Source organism: Girardinichthys multiradiatus, chromosome 6 (genome assembly GCF_021462225.1).
Source record: "Girardinichthys multiradiatus isolate DD_20200921_A chromosome 6, DD_fGirMul_XY1, whole genome shotgun sequence".
NCBI lineage: Eukaryota > Metazoa > Chordata > Actinopteri > Cyprinodontiformes > Goodeidae > Girardinichthys > Girardinichthys multiradiatus.
The window spans coordinates 44847902-44863535 of NC_061799.1; the positions used below are offsets into that span (position 1 = coordinate 44847902).

General features: G+C 40.1%; 1 protein-coding gene across 4 annotated transcripts; it reads right to left on the reverse strand.

The window, feature by feature from the left end:
- Positions 1 to 535: 535 nt before the first annotated feature.
- LOC124869724 (gastrula zinc finger protein XlCGF48.2-like) lies at positions 536 to 13569 on the reverse strand. Of its 4 annotated transcripts, XM_047367798.1 has the most exons (3): positions 13231 to 13564; positions 2987 to 3047; positions 536 to 2143 (listed from the first exon to the last, which is right to left on the reverse strand). In XM_047367798.1, exons 1-3 carry the CDS (start codon positions 13415 to 13417, stop codon positions 2116 to 2118), a joined length of 276 nt encoding a protein of 91 aa, XP_047223754.1. In that variant the 5' UTR covers positions 13418 to 13564; the 3' UTR covers positions 536 to 2115. The 4 variants fall into 4 exon arrangements, with proteins under 4 accessions (XP_047223754.1, XP_047223752.1, XP_047223750.1 ...); XM_047367796.1 differs by lacking the exon at positions 2987 to 3047 and having other exon boundaries at positions 13258 to 13569; XM_047367794.1 differs by lacking the exon at positions 2987 to 3047 and having other exon boundaries at positions 13231 to 13569.
- Between the last annotated feature and the right edge of the window lie 2065 nt (positions 13570 to 15634).

Genomic DNA, 15634 nt, shown 5'->3' on the forward strand with positions numbered 1-15634 from the left:
CAAACACTCTGCTGCTCAAAACCTTCCGTCCCAAGCCCAGAATGTCCTGGCTGTTCCTTGTACAGGACTAAGAACTAAGGGAACCGGGCCTTCGAGTCTGTGGCTCCCAAACTGTGAAACATTTTGCTCCAGCAACCTCGCTTTGTTGACTGTGGACATTTTTAAAAACCAATTGAAAACAGTCTTGTTGCATTAGTGTTTCATTTTATGCTTTGATTTAGCTTTTTATAATTATGTATAACTTATGTATAAGTTAAATATGTTTGATGTTGTACAGTAATATGCCAGACGTATTAATATGTGCCAGGCAGAGCTGGAATTTAAGCACAATTTAGCCAAACGTCCCAAAACTGTGCCGAATGTGTTTTTCACCTCATAAAAAGCAATCTGGTCAAATAAAAGTGCTGATTTCTATTGTATGATTCTGTCTGCATATGACAAACCCTTTGGTTATGACACATTTACCCTGTGTATCATCAAAATGTGCCACTGAGCACAGCACAAAATCAATAAAATGAAATCGAACTAAATTGTATCGTTTTGTCTCCAACTGGAGGAATTTTATTGAAAAAATTGACTCTGTATGCAAACGCGCAAAAAAGAATTATCAATGAAAAGCTAATTTGACGCAAGCAGAGCGCATAAGTTACGAAGGAGGTGCTAGAAAGACGAGTTATGCCTTGTTAGAAAGGTGAGTGTCTCTAGTCTGTAATGATATCAGACCTGGGGGTTGCTTCAAAAAGAAATTTGCTCTCTGTACGGTTTTCTTCACAGAGTAAGCCATGTCCTAGGGACCTTTAAATGCCATCACGTGCGTTGAAATTGCTGTAAAACTCAACTCATTTGGGGAATTGTTTTGGGAAGATTCAAGCCTCCTCTTGCTAAGGATTTAAGAAAAGAACAAAAACTGCCAGCATGTGATCTAGTTTTAGAGATGGTGAAAAATGGTTGCTGCTCTGCCGGGCACGGCGGCGAGCCAGTCAGGCTTTGGAGGTTAAGACCTGGTTAAAGAACGTTCTGATAAACGCCACATTCCACCTTCACTCCTAAGCTTGTGTAAACAAAATTAGTGACTTTTCATTTACAAATACACTTTACAAAGAGAAACCTACTAAGAAACATTTATATTTATAATAAAAAAAACTGTAAAGGTCAAATCACTACTTTTACTCATTTTTGTGTTTTTGTTTCATGTGGATATTAACTCTCCTAACTTCAATGAAACTTTTTCCACATATTTCACAGGAAAAAGGTCTCAACCCTGTATGGGTTCTCTGGTGTACGTTTAAATGATAACGGCCAATAAAACCCTTCCCGCATATTTGACAAATAAAAGGTTTCTCACCTGTATGAATTTTCTTGTGAACATTTAAATTATCAATTCGAGAGAAACTTTTTCCGCATGTATGACAAGGAAAAGGCCTTTCTCCTGTGTGGGTTCTCCTGTGAACATTTAAATCACCAATTTGAGAGAAGCGTTTTCCACATGTCTGACAAGAAAACGGTTTCTCTCCGGTGTGGATTCTGTAATGCCGTTCCAATCTATACTTGTTCTTACAACACCTCCCACAAATATCACATCTGAAAGACAGTTTCTTTGTGTCAGTGTGAGACCGACTCTCTGACACAGTGGAGCCGAATTCGTCCTGATCTTTGGTTTCATCTATAGGAGAGACATGAAAGAAAAGCTGCTGAGTTCTTGGTTCTTCTTCACTCAAATCACCTTCCTGAAGAACAGAATTATCAATCAAAGTAGCTGACTGCTTCTGGACAAGCTGCTCTCCTCCCTGATACCTGTTGAGATCCTTCTGGTCGTGTCTGGTTGGTAAAGGTTCTGGTACCTGCTGTTCATGTTTAAGTCCTGAAGAATCTGTTTCCTCCTTTACGTCTTTCATTGGTGGACATTCTAGTTCCACCTGTTCTGTAAGCAGTGGAGGTTTTGGTTCCTCCTGTTCCTCTTTAATCAGTGTAAGCGTTGGTTCCCCTTGCTCTTCAATCAGAACAGGATCTGGTTCAATCTGTTCCTCTTCAGTCCACTGAGGTTCTGCTTCCTCCTGGTCATGACTGGACTTCTTCTCCTGGTTACAGAGCTGTTGGATGGCAGAAGCTTCCTCCTCATCGGAGACATGTGGCTTTTGGAGGTCTGTGGAGACAAAGGAGGAGATAATTTCAATAATACAACTGATGACTGTCTCATGCATCAGCCTGGTTGTTCCTGGAGATCCTGGACTGCAGGCGTCACACGGTTCATCTAAGATTAGTTTGTAGTATTTCATTTAAAAGGAGGTAAAATAGTAAAGTGTCCTCCACACTGATTAGCTGCCCTGGTAAAGATGTTCAAAAGCTTTAAATAAATTCAGCTTTTATTCCAACAGCACAATAATAAACTAATAAACCTTTAATTTGAAGACATTTACTCAGTAAAGAACTCAACTTCCAATAAGAAAAACGTTTTTAATAAAATCTCTGCTGCAACCACAAACAGCTCCTAGAAAATAATTGTAACTGGAGTATTTTAATAACTCACTTTTAAAGTTGATCAGATTGTGTAGGAACTTGAATTAGTAAAGCCTTGCATTCGGGTTCTCTGGGGTATAAATATGACGAGACACAAAAACTAATTTCTCTAATGAAAGATGAGTCTCCACTCATCAAAAACAGAAAGAGAAGAAAACATTTTCTTTAACTAAGACAGATGTGACCCGACTAAGACAACATTCCTTGTGGAGATACTGGAGTTTAGTTATTATTTACGTTTGTATATAATCAGAACCCCCTTTTATATTGAAACTCTGCTTTAAATGTAACAAAATAAAATAAACTGAGTCAGTTTTCAAGTCTAGAGGACGAAAGAGAGCACATACAGTTAGTCACAGTAGAAGTTCAGCCAATAGCTATCTCTAGCAGAGGGTTAAAGACTGAAAGACAGGGCCAACTGGATCATCTGTAGAAGGTGAACATTAAGTTGTTGGCAGGAGTAGGTCACCTGATGCCCCCCACCAGGAAGGTGTCACATTTAAACACAGAGCCAAGCCAGGTGGTAGCTTCTAGGAAGAACAAAAAACAGAGACAACATAGAATTAAAAGCTGAAATAACGGCAAATAATACAAAATTGGAGAATGGTAGGAAAATATAGCAGAGTAAGGGAAAGTGGTTACATCCTACAGCAGACTAAACCCATAGCAGCATAACTACAGAGATGGCTCAGTTTAACCTAAATATAACTAACTAACTATAAGCTTCATCAACAAGGAACATTTTATTTAATACTTTTTTGAAGCACTAGTGGCCTTTATGTTTCTTATTTTTTCAAATTGAGCTGACAGGAAATGGGGTGGAGAGGGGGAAGACATGCAGCAAAAGTCAATGGGCCAGGACTTGAACCCATGACTGGCTGTATTGAGGACTAAGGCCCCAGTACAAGTGCTGCACGCCATAGTGCCCCAAAGAAAAGTTTTAAGCCTAGCCTTAAAAGTAGACAGGGTGTCTGCCTCACGGACTAAAACTGGGAGCTGGTTCCACAGGAGAGGAGCCTGATAACTAAAGGATCTGCCTCCCATTCTACTTCTAGGGTGTATTCACACTTGCCACTTTTGGTCCGCTTTAAACGGACCAGAGTTCGTTTCCCCCTTTAGTCCGGACTTTTTGTGCAGGTGTGAAAACACTCAAGGGAACCCTGGTCCGGACCAAACAACCAAACCGAGACCCACTTTTTGAGGTGCCGCTTCCAAACAGACCCTGGTGAGGTTCGCTTATGGTCTGAATACAAACCGGCCCCGATCCGAACCAACTACAAAAAGCGTACGTCTCTTTGGACATAAAAAGGCCACCGTAACCGGTAGCAAAGGTGTGTGTTGTAAGGTAATCATACCTGATAAGCTGTGTGTTACTTAGCAACACTACTGGCTTGTTGCACGTAGAGAACGTCGGCGTTCATCACGCATTCTCGGACAGGGTTCCAACATTATAAATGGAACGTCTCAAAGTCTGTGTTGAATGAGCTGCTCTTCACCCTCACAATAATATTGCAGCTTTAATAACGGCACAAATATGCAGAACAGAGGAGCTGAACGCAGCACATCTACAGATGTTTTCCTACATTTCCGGGTCTATGCTCTGTCCCGTCCCCGTCATTTCTGTCCAATGGGAACAATGATTGTCACCCGCGTGGCTTTGTTTACAATAGTTCACTTGCAAAAAGTACAATGTGAAAACAAATCGCACCAAATGAAAAAAATAAAGTTCGTTTTTAGTTCGGACCAAACAAGCGGACTAAAGGACTTTCCTGGTGTGAATACACCCCTAGAGACTCTAGGAACCACCAGTAAACCTGCAGTCTGAGAACAATGTGCCCTGTTAGGAACATATGGACCAATCAGATCTCTGATGTATGATGGAGCTAGATCATTAAGGGCTTTATATGTGAGGAGGAGAATTTTAAATTCTATTCTGGATTTAACAGGGAGCCAATGAAGGGAAGCTAAAATAGGAGAAATATGATCTCTCTTTTTAATTTTCATCAGAACTCTTGCTGCAGCATTTTGAATCAGCTGAAGGTTTTTAACTGCATTTTGTGGACATCCTGATAGTAAAGAATTACAATAATCCAGCCTTGAAGTAACAAATGCATGGACTAGTTTTTCAGCGTCACTCCTGGACAGGATATTTCTTATTTTGGCAATGTTCCGGAGATGAAAGAAGGAAATCCTAGAAACCCGTTTAATATGGGATTTAAATGACATGTCCTGGTCAAAGATTACATCAAGGTACTCGTACTCATCTCCTTCCATTTCATCTGGGATCAGGTCATGGGGGCAACAGACAATAGAGACACCCAGACGTCCCTCTCCCCAGACACCTCTTCCAGCTCCTCCGGGAGGAGCCCAAAGCGGTCCCAGGCCAACCGAGAGTCATAGTCCCTCCAGCATGTCCTGGGCCATCCACCGGGCAGCGGCTCTGCTCCGAGCTCCTCACCCTATTTCTATTTATTTCACCCTATGGAGGAAGCTCATTTCAGCCGCTTGTATCCAGATCTCGTTCTTTCGCTCATGACCCAAAGTTCATGGCCATAGGTGAGGGTAGAAATGTAGACCTACCCTAAATAAATCGAGAGCTTCGTTTTTCAGCTCAGCTCTCTCTTCACCACAACGGACCGGCACAGCCTCCCCATTACTGCGGCAGCCGCACCGATCTGTCTGTCGATCTCCCGCTCCATTCTTCCCTCACTCGTGAACAAGACCCCAAGATACTTGAACTCCTCCACTTGAGGCAGGAACTCCCCTCCAACCTGTAGAGGACAAGCCACCCTTTTCAAGTTGAGAACCATGGCCTCAGACTTGGAGGAGCTGATCTTCATCCCAGCCGCTTTACACTCGGCTGCGAGCCGCCCCAGCGCATGCTGTAGGTCTTGGCTAGAGGGGGCCAGCAGGACCACGTCATCTACAAAAAGAAGAGATGAAATCCACTGGTCCCCAAACCAGACCCCCTCCAGCCTCTTGCTGCATCTAGAAATCCTGTGCATGAAAGTTATGAACAGTACCGGTGACAAACGGCAGCCATGCCGGAGTCCAACATGTACCGGAAAACAGGTCTGACTTAGTCCGGCAATGTGGACCAAATTCCTGCTCCGCTCATACAGAGACCGGATGGCCCCTGATAAAGGGCCTCCAATTCCAAACTCCTGGAGCAACCCCCACAGGGCACCACAGGGGACACAGTGGAATGTCTTCTCCCTGTCCACAAAACACACATGGACCAGTTGGGCAAACACCCATGAACCCCTGATTACCCTGTAGAGGGTATAAAGCTGGTCCTCTACCATGGTTTATTACATACTATTTATATTACTTTACTGTTTATTTATTACTATTAATTGACTGACTGAGCAGTTTCTTCTTTTAAGACTCTGGTCTAAAGACATCCCTTCCCCATCTCTAAACTAGACTTCTGTCTGGTCTAGAGATGGGTTTTACATTTGAACCTATGTGGTACTGACACCTGGTACCTGGGAATCAATATCGGTACTCAACAGCATAAATGTTTGGTACTTTTGTGTGTTTTTATGTATGTAATAATAAATGTTAATTCGTTTAATAATAAAATCTGAAAATGTTTCAATTTGACATATATATTTCTCAATATATGAACTTTAATGAATATATTAAAACAACATCCAGCTGTTTGTATTGTAACACCTCAGCTGGAGCTGTAGCCGTAGACCTGAGCCTGACGAAATTTGTGAATTCTTCAGCCTGGAGAGAAAAATCTTGTGCTTAACCAGGTGCTTCCTCAGAATAGAAGTATTCCCACTGCTGGCCTTGCACTTCACATCACAAATATTGCAGCGAGCGTACTCTGCACTGGCTCTCCAAACTCCATGCAGAAAGACCCCGGCCGGGAGTCGAACCCAGGACCTTCTTGCTGCAAGGCAACAGCGCTACCAACTGTGCCACATTTTGAAAAGTGGAGCCATACTTTCTAGCGCTTTCCATCAGCCATGCTTTGCTGACTGTATCACCGGCTACTTACGACCAGTGTTGGTCATGTTACTTTAAAAAAGTAGTTTAGTTACTAGTTACCTCTCCCAAAAAGTAACTGAGTTACTCCACTATAAAAGTAACTAGTTAACAGGGAAAGTAACTATTGCGTTACTTTAAGTTTAAATATGTCTACTTGCACTGAGCTTTTAGTATTTAGCTCACATGTGCGTCCTTGCCTTTTACCTCTAGGAGAATATTGTCTGTACGTCCACTTTTATATTTATATTATATTTCCTTCTAGACCCACCTTTGTTGCAGCCTACATCTGCTAGTTTGCAGGAGCAGGGCTGCCATGTGTTTGTGTGTAAACTTAACACTGCTCTGATTGGGTTACCATGAAAGCTTACTCTACCTTAGCCAATCATCATTGGCCAGTCATCATCACTTAGGCGATTGTCTCACCCCTCGCTCCTCCCTTCACCAAAGAAAAAAAGCCATACTCCTGTGGCTGTGAGCCACGGCAGATGAAAAGAGCTTTAATGAGTAGCTTTAATGTTTAACGAGCCCCATTTATTTGTTGGTAACCATAATGGCGTTGTACAGCTGAGATAAGTTATTCGTTTGATTACTCGTTACTGAAAAAAGTAACTCCATTAGTAACGCTGTTTATTTTAAAGACGTTATTCCCATCACTGCTTACGACATTATGCCATTGTGCTTCCAATGATGTTCATATCAGGGATGGAAAAATCACCCGCTCTTCCACCACCTCAGTGTCACAATGATGCGTTTAGGTACCGAAACATGGTACCGTTTGATTGGTAGTACCAATTTGGTCGGTCCTTAAAATAGTACCAAATTTGGTACCCATCCCTAGTCTTGTCTGAATTTAGAAGCTTAAAACCTAAAGTCATCCAAGTTTTTATGTCTTTAACCTGTTGGATTTATCAGGATTTATGGATAAATACGGCTGACTATCATCAGCATAACAGTGGAAATCCCTGTCAGAGTGTTGGAGAGCTAATAAATTTGACCAGACTCCTAAAAAAGAGCTGCTTTGTTTATAGTGGATGGATGCAGTCTCTCTAGATCGGACATTTTTTCCTCAAATGTTAGATCATTATCAATGTAATTTAATGCCGATTACCAGAGTTGGTTTCTGTGCAGATGTGCCAAAATCTATTGGTGGTGACACTTGTGCCGGGACCTAAGACTATGCTTTCTACGTACCTTCACCCAGTCGGCCTTAGGTCTCGGCTGCGCAGGCTCGGCTAAAGGACTGCTCAGGGGTACTACCCTCAGTGACTACGCGCTGGCAGGGACCATCAGCTATCTGCTGTTTTTTCAACAGTGTGGAGCCGAGCCTCCAATTCCAACACCCTAGCCTCCAATGCTACAAAAATGATAAATTTATTACTCGTGCCATTATCACTCAAGGAGGCAGAAGAGTAACTGAACATCTGACACACAAAGCAGGAGCGAGGAGGACTTTCAGAGGGAGATGGAGAAACAACAAGAAAGACAGAACTGCTAGCCATTGTATAAGTTAGCTCGAAGCTGAGGACCCCTTACCACTACGACAGAAAACATGACACACAGGTTCCAAAATATAATATGAAGCAACAGAAAATGTGTGTTTTACCATGCTTATGTGTTAGAATATGTCAAAGACATCACATTAAAGAGAATTTAGATTAAACCGAACAAGCCTGACACACCAAATAATCCAACAGCAAAAACAGGAAGTGATGCAATACGCCTTACGTAATCAGGTAACGAGTTTTGATGTTTACAATCACATGGTCCACATTGCAACAACGGCAGTCCTTTCTTGTCCACAATATATGGTATAATAATGATATTACTGACATCAAACCAAAGCCATGTACAAATAAATGAGACTAACCTTAAACTTAGATGAAATTAAACAGGTGTTTAGGTTGGATATTTCTCATAACCAGGGCAAATGTTAAACACAAAGAAAAATAGTGGTTGGTAAAATGTTTGAGTGGCTGGTTAAACGTTTGTGGCCGATGGAGAAAAACTTTAATTTCCGCCCCTGGTCCAGATTAATCCATCCAGCCTTATCACCAAAAATAATTAAATTCTAAACAACCTAAATTCATATGATGGAATGTAGGCTGATTTGGTTAAAAATGTCGTAGATAGAAGGGGCCAAAGACTTTGATTATATGAATGATGTGTTGAAACTGATATGACTAAGATAGTTTATTTAGAATAGAAACTCTATTATTCCTACCATAAGTTTTGGTAAAATGGGTGGAATAGACTTTTTGTTACAGTGGGATTTTGACTGCAGCTCATTACCAGGTGAACTCTCAGGTTTCCATCACTCGAATGAGAGCAATGATTAAAGAAGAAATTGTGGACTCTAAGAACAAGCTGAAGGCAGAGACCCAATAGAAGTCTCCAGAGAAATGTGTTTTTGCTGAAGTTTCTCTTTGGTGCAAGCCTTTCTTTGTGTAAGAACATTTAGGATCCAGAATTGTTGCCAATAACAGAGAAAACACGAAGAACTAAATAAAATATAGATAAAAATGTAAAACCTAAAAAAAAAAAAAAAACCCGCCGACAGCATCTGTCCAAATTCTTTACCAACATTAAACAAAGTTGGTTTGGATGATTATTTTCTGTTGGGTTAATATTTCTTGCCAATGAATCTGACACCGCCACATGGTTTGGGGCGACGTCTCCCTCACAGCAAAATCAAAGTTTGTCTTCATGCTGTCATTAGTTTGGAGTCTGGCTACCTACGACATGCCTGCCTAAAAAAACTGATACAATCTTCAACATTTAACCAGATTTGGCTTCTGGTCGATATGCGTTTTTTTATGAACATACAACCTACTGGCTGTGTTGAATTTATTTCCACATATTGAACAGGAAAAAGGTTTCTCACCTGTGTGTGATGCTGTGTGAGCCTTAAGGGAAATTTTGTGAGTGAATTTTTTCCCACACATTAGACAGGCATATGGTTTCTCTCCAGTGTGGGTTCTCTGGTGGGTTTTCAAATGAGGGATCTGAGTGAATCCCTTCCCACATATTTCACAAGTGAACAGCTTCTCCCCTGAGTGGGTCTTCATGTGAATATTCAAACAGCGAATGTCACTACAACCTCTGCCACATGTTTTACAATAAAAAGGCCACTCACCTGTGTGGATGCGAATGTGGCCGTTTAAATGATGTTTCTGAGAAAAGCTTTTTCCACATATTGTACAAACAAATGGCTTCAAGCCCAAGTGCACCCTGCGATGCCTCTGGGAGTTATATTTTGACTTAAAGGCTTTTCCACAAACATCACATTGTAACGACGAGTAATGAGAACCAAGTTCTGAAGTGTTCGGTTCTGTTTCAGGGAAATCCCTGTTCTGATGACTGGGAGTCTCTAGACATTGAACAGGCTCCTGCTTCAGTACCAGCTGCTCTCCATCCTGACTGCTGCAGGGTTCCTCTTGTTCCTCTTTAACCTGTGGAGCTTCTGGTTCCTCCTGGTCCATACTGGAGGTCCCCTCATGACTGCTGTGGAGCTTCTTGGTAGGATCTTCCACATCCTTACAGACATATAGCTGTGGGAGGTCTCCAAAGCAAAGAACGTACAAAACTCTTTAGGTTAATCTTATATTTAAGAAAACAACCAGAACATATTTTAAAAATGATTTTAAAAAAAACTGTCACATAGCAGCAACTCAAAGCGTTTAGGCATGTAGAAATGGTCAAGATGATCTGCTGTAGTTCAAACCGAGCATCAGAACGGGGAAGAAAGGTGATTTAAGTGACTTTGAACGTGGCATGGTTGTTGGTGCCAGACGGGTTGGTCTGAGTATTTCAGGAACTGCTGATCTACTGGAATTTTCTACACACTACCATCTCTAGGGTTTACAGAGAATGATCTGAAAAAGAGAAAATATTCAGTGAGCGGCGGTTCTGTGGACACAAATGCCTTGTTGATGCCAGAGGTCAGAGGAGAATGGCCAAACTTTGCTGAGCAAAGGTGAGCGCACCTTTGACCAGAATGTCAAAAAAGTCCAGAGCAGTAGGCAGAAAAGTGGGAAATAACTCCTCTGGTGTAGTAGCCCTGATGTTCATGAGTTCTATAGAAATATAGTAACATGTCATCGCACGTTTAAAATCTTGCAGAATAAACGTTTTTCTTACCAAGAACTTGCCCTAATAAAACATATTCACTCAAGATATACAGACAGAGAAACACATATAATACATAACACTATAATTTAGTTCACCACACACTTAAGACTTTAAAAAGAGTTTCTTGAACTTACCTACATTGTTACTCATATCATTTTTGGCCAGGACCTTACCTTTCTCCTAGTCTGGCCTAGCAAAGTTCTGTCTCCCGTAATACAACAGCCTTATATCATAACCACTTGGTGAGTAGACAAAATGTTAAACTGCAATGGGAGAATTTGCAGTTGAATTTAAGCTATGTTAACTTTTTTTTTTAAGTTCTTCAACATATTTTCAGTTTTTTTTATTTGTTTAAAAAAAGAACCTGATATTAAGAGGTGTTTGTCTGTATTTAGAACATCAGAAAATGATTATGGGGACGATGTTTTGAAGTCATTAAGAAACTAAATCATGCACTCTGTTGTTTCAATGCTATTGCAGCCGCTATGTCTAGTTGCATTAGAAACAAAAAAACCTGTCATGTTGCAATGGAAATGATGTATTTCATTGTTATATTTCAGTCAACCCAGAGCAGAAACACAAACACTGCATACTTACAGTGCATCTGGAAAGTATTCACAACACTTCACATTTTGTTGTTACAGCCTCATTCCAAATTATATTAATCTCTTTCCTCAAAGTTCGACTAACAAATACAGTGTATGTGTAGAATTGTGGGGATAGAGATTAATACAATTTGGAATGAGGATGTAACATAACAAAATGTGAAGTGTTGTGAATACTTTCCAGATGCACTGTAAGTATTTGTTCATATCGTCATCGCACTATTAAGCACTGTTATCACACATCGCAGGTTTCCTTAATATCGTGCAGCGCTAATCTACGCGCATTCTTCATGTTCTACAACCAACTGTAAGACCTTGTCATGGAACGGGGGGGTTGAAGTTGACCCACAAATGTTGGTCCACCTTGGGAAGAACTTAAAACACGTAAATCTTATGAAACGTAGGGGGTGATGGGGGCTGTGGAAACAACTGATGCATGAGTCTGTAGATACAGTGGGGCTAAAAAGTATTTAGTCAGCCACTGATGACTCATGACCATTTTGACCACACGGATGAGATCTTGCGTGGGGCCCCAGATCGAGGGAGATTAATGGTCCTGTATGTCTTTCATTTTCTTACAATTGCTCCCACAGTTAACTTGTTCACACCACCCTGCTTACCTATTGTAGATTCACTCTTTCCAGGCTGGTGCAGATCTACAATTTTCTTCCTTGTGTCCTTCGACAGCTCGCTGGTCTTGGCCATGGTTGAGTTAGTGATGGGTCTTTTTTCTTTTCTTTCAGCCTTCAGGCCGGTTTAGGATTAATAAATAGTAAAATTATATTTGGGTTTGACCCTCTCTGGCCATTGTGGTTCTGAATATCATTATAGTTGATCGTGACTTTATTAGCTTCTCTCTGCACTACCTCTTTTAAAACTGTGTCATTTCTCCTGGTCCGATGGCCAATCAGTGAACAGCAGCCTGGTGATCACATGTAGTCCAGACTCAGCCCCAGTCAAAGCAGGTACAGAGCTGGAAAAAACAGTAATGAAAACCCTCACAAAGCAAAAACGAGTGTAGTGGAGCCGGGTTAAGTGGAGCAAGTGGAAAAGGAACATTGAAATGCGCCACCTGGTTTGTAAATATTGTAGCACCACCAGGTGTTAATTAACCTCCACTGAGTAAAAAACTAAATCAAACCTTCCAAACCGAGCACAGATCTTCCCTTCACTTTTTGAACTCCAGGTGGTGCCTTTTAAACATCTTCTGGAGTTTATTAAACATGTAGCAGGACTATTTAAATGCCAGGTATGCTGAGAATATGTGTATATTGTCTAAAGATGGCTTTTCATATTCAGGTGATCCTCCAGTTTTTGTCTGATTAAAGAAACACATCGTTCAGCAGAATCGGCTGCAGATACCAACATGTTTAGGATGGCGCACATCAAGTTCTCTTGTATTTAAAGCCTTGAACTTTCATGGTGACTCTAACTCGGACCACGACAGAAGACTGGATATAAAACAGAAAGCTGCACAAATGACCCCGGCCAGGTAGCAGCAAGATGGCTGCCCTCTCCTTGAAGCAGTGGTCAGTTGGAGGTGCAGCTGCCACACACACACACACACACACATCTATATATTACATACACTACTCTAACTCATACATGATGCACATATAATATGATACACACTGCACACATTTCACTATAAATACACACCAATAAAAGTTATTCTGTCTGCATTTTTGCTGACAAACTGAAAATGTTTCTAATTGTCATTATTGTTTATGTGCATTAATAATCTCAAGTCAGGCGCTTAAATGATCTACATCTGGTTTTCAGAGACTACGGTGGACTTTTTAAGCTTGTGCTGCAACATTTTAGCCTGTGTTACAAAACTATCAACCTCTGTAGCACCAAAGCTATGAGCTAAAAGAGGTTCATTTACAGCTTGATTAGCAGCTGTAGCTTCCAGCAACATCGACGCTGACGGATCTGGGTCTCCAGAGAACACATAAGAACCTTTATCCAGACCTACCAGAACCTGGTCTCTGCAGCTCCATACCGATTCTGTTGAGCTTTATTTGTGGCTTCCAGTTGATAACCATTATTTTGTGCTCTTCCTCGTAGCGGACGATGGTTTTCTCAACCTCTGAGAAGATTTCTTCAGCAGCAGCAGTTAGTCGCTCTCTGATAAACTCTCTCAGATGCTGAACTGAAGACATTGTTACTGAAACTACTGAAATATTCAGCTGAGATACGAAAACACAACCGTCTTCCAGCTGAGTCCAAACAAGCTGCTGCTGGAGCCTTTAGTTTTACTTCCGCTGGACGTCACACTGAGACAAAGCAGCTGATTGGTCTATTTACCGCCCCCTGCTGGACTGGAGTAGAACAGCAGCTTGGCAGCAGAACCAGACTCTATTCTCTGAATCAAACCAGAACTTTTCTAAACTGTCATTAATATAGCAGATATTAACCAAGAATATTTTCTGCAGACGTTATTTTCAGTTGTTTCAGAGTCTTCTTACGATCCTCATATGCGTTACATTCTAATAATTCATGTGGAAACATGAGTCAGTTTTTAGTTCCAATTTTAACTCTCCCTGTATATCTGGGTCACTTCTTTTATAACTTTTGTTTCTATATCTGTCCTACTACATTTACCGGATATGTTTTGATATGTCACAACAGTTAAACATTATTTACATTTATCCTTAAAGCTGCTTTATATCAAAACTGAGGAAAATGTCAGACTTCCACCAAATATAAATAAAAAATATAAATAAAAAATAAACAGTGACCTTAATATAATCTGTAAAGCCCTCACAAAAAGACTAGAGAAGGTAACTCCTATCATAATACATCCTTACCAAACTGGTTTTATAAAAGGGAGGCATTCATCCACAAATTTATGCAGATTACTTAATTTAATAGACAGTAAAAACATCAGCCCCTTTCCATTGCCTGTAGAAAGCCCCAGGCTTTGTAAAGCTCACATCGCATTTCGTAATAAATTTACCCAGGTAATTTCTCTTTCCTGGGGCTTTACTTTTCTGGGTAAATGGTCCTTCTCTGTAGATGGTCTTTTCAGTTTTCCCTGGGATTTGTTAAAGGGGCGGAGTTGTGTGCAGCGAGGCTTGGCACCAGCATCAGTATTAATCACAGAGGTTACTATACAAATTTATTATTTTTATAACATTAATTTGTCACAAAAAGTAGTTTTAAAATTTTTTAAGCAGAAAGTAGACTTCCAAATTTCAAGTGAACATAAACGTTCAGTAGGTATGAGCTGAATTTACCTCAAATACCAGGAAATAAAACTGAATATTTTTTTGCTGAAAATTTGTGACATTTTAGGTAATTGTTAGCATTAATTATTACCTATTTTGCCACTGTTCTGAAAGACAAATATTTTAATGCAGTGCTGATGATCAGGGCAATTAAAATTTTCTGTGTACATAAAAGGTTTCCCAGTGATCCTCCTTACGGTTGTGTCTACGCATCTTCTACTTAAGATAAATATTTGGTTATGATTAGACAGTCAAGGCACCAATTCCCTGTAATTCTGGACTGAGTATCAGTTTGTCTATTCCAATGAATACAATTTTTACTTAAAACATGTTTTGTAGTTTTCTGATATGAGTTTACCTGATGATAATTAAAGAAAAATAACTGTGTTCATCTGTGTGTAGTAGTTATTGTAAATGAATCATGCAGTTGTAAAGTAACAACTTTGGCCAGATGCAGGGTGGTCAAACATCAAATACAAAATAATGTTTAAAATTTTTCCTACTTATGGATAGAGAGCAACTTAAGGAATAATGAAAGAAATTAATCAACTGTATAACTGTAAAGCTGATCATCATCCATTATTTATTAGTTGAAACAAATATGATTTATTAGTTTTTAAATAGAGTAAAGGCGTAGTGCCATCTGCTGTAATGAAGGCGTACTGCAGTTTTCTTCACAACGTCCCAATATGTCATTATGGTACTTTAAATAAATGTTCCTTGGCAATGGAAAAGAAAGTACAAGATTCCCTAGGATATCTTTACCCGGGTAAAACAAACCCCATGGCTTTAAATCCTGGGGCTTTCAGTGGAAAAGGGCTGATAGAGACTAATATGTTATCTTTAGATACAGAAAAAGCATTTTATATAAAGATATCTTGAAATTCTTTTGTTTGGTCTTGGAAACTATTTCATTAACTGGTTAAAAATATTATTCAGTACCCTGAACCAGTAGCAACAGCAATCAAGCAAATTAAGATAGCACAGTGACAAAAGCATCTGTTGGATCTACCTAAGCATCTTTAATTAGTTTAACACTATTGTTTAATGTACTGAAACAAAATGTAATATTATTGTGTAGATACTACTTTATATGCAGAATATGCATATTAACATGTTCCATTCATCTAAAGTGAATCTATCATATCA

Excerpts from the sequence above, each read along its gene's own strand:
- LOC124869724 (XM_047367794.1), bottom strand. The coding sequence starts at position 13,417 with ATGTCTTCAGTTCAGCATCTGAGAGAGTTTATCAGAGAGCGACTAACT. Across the intron at positions 2,144-13,230 it reads GCTGCAGAGACCAGGTTCTG|ACCTCCAAAAGCCACATGTC; the intron begins GTAGGTCTGGAT and ends TTGTCTCCACAG.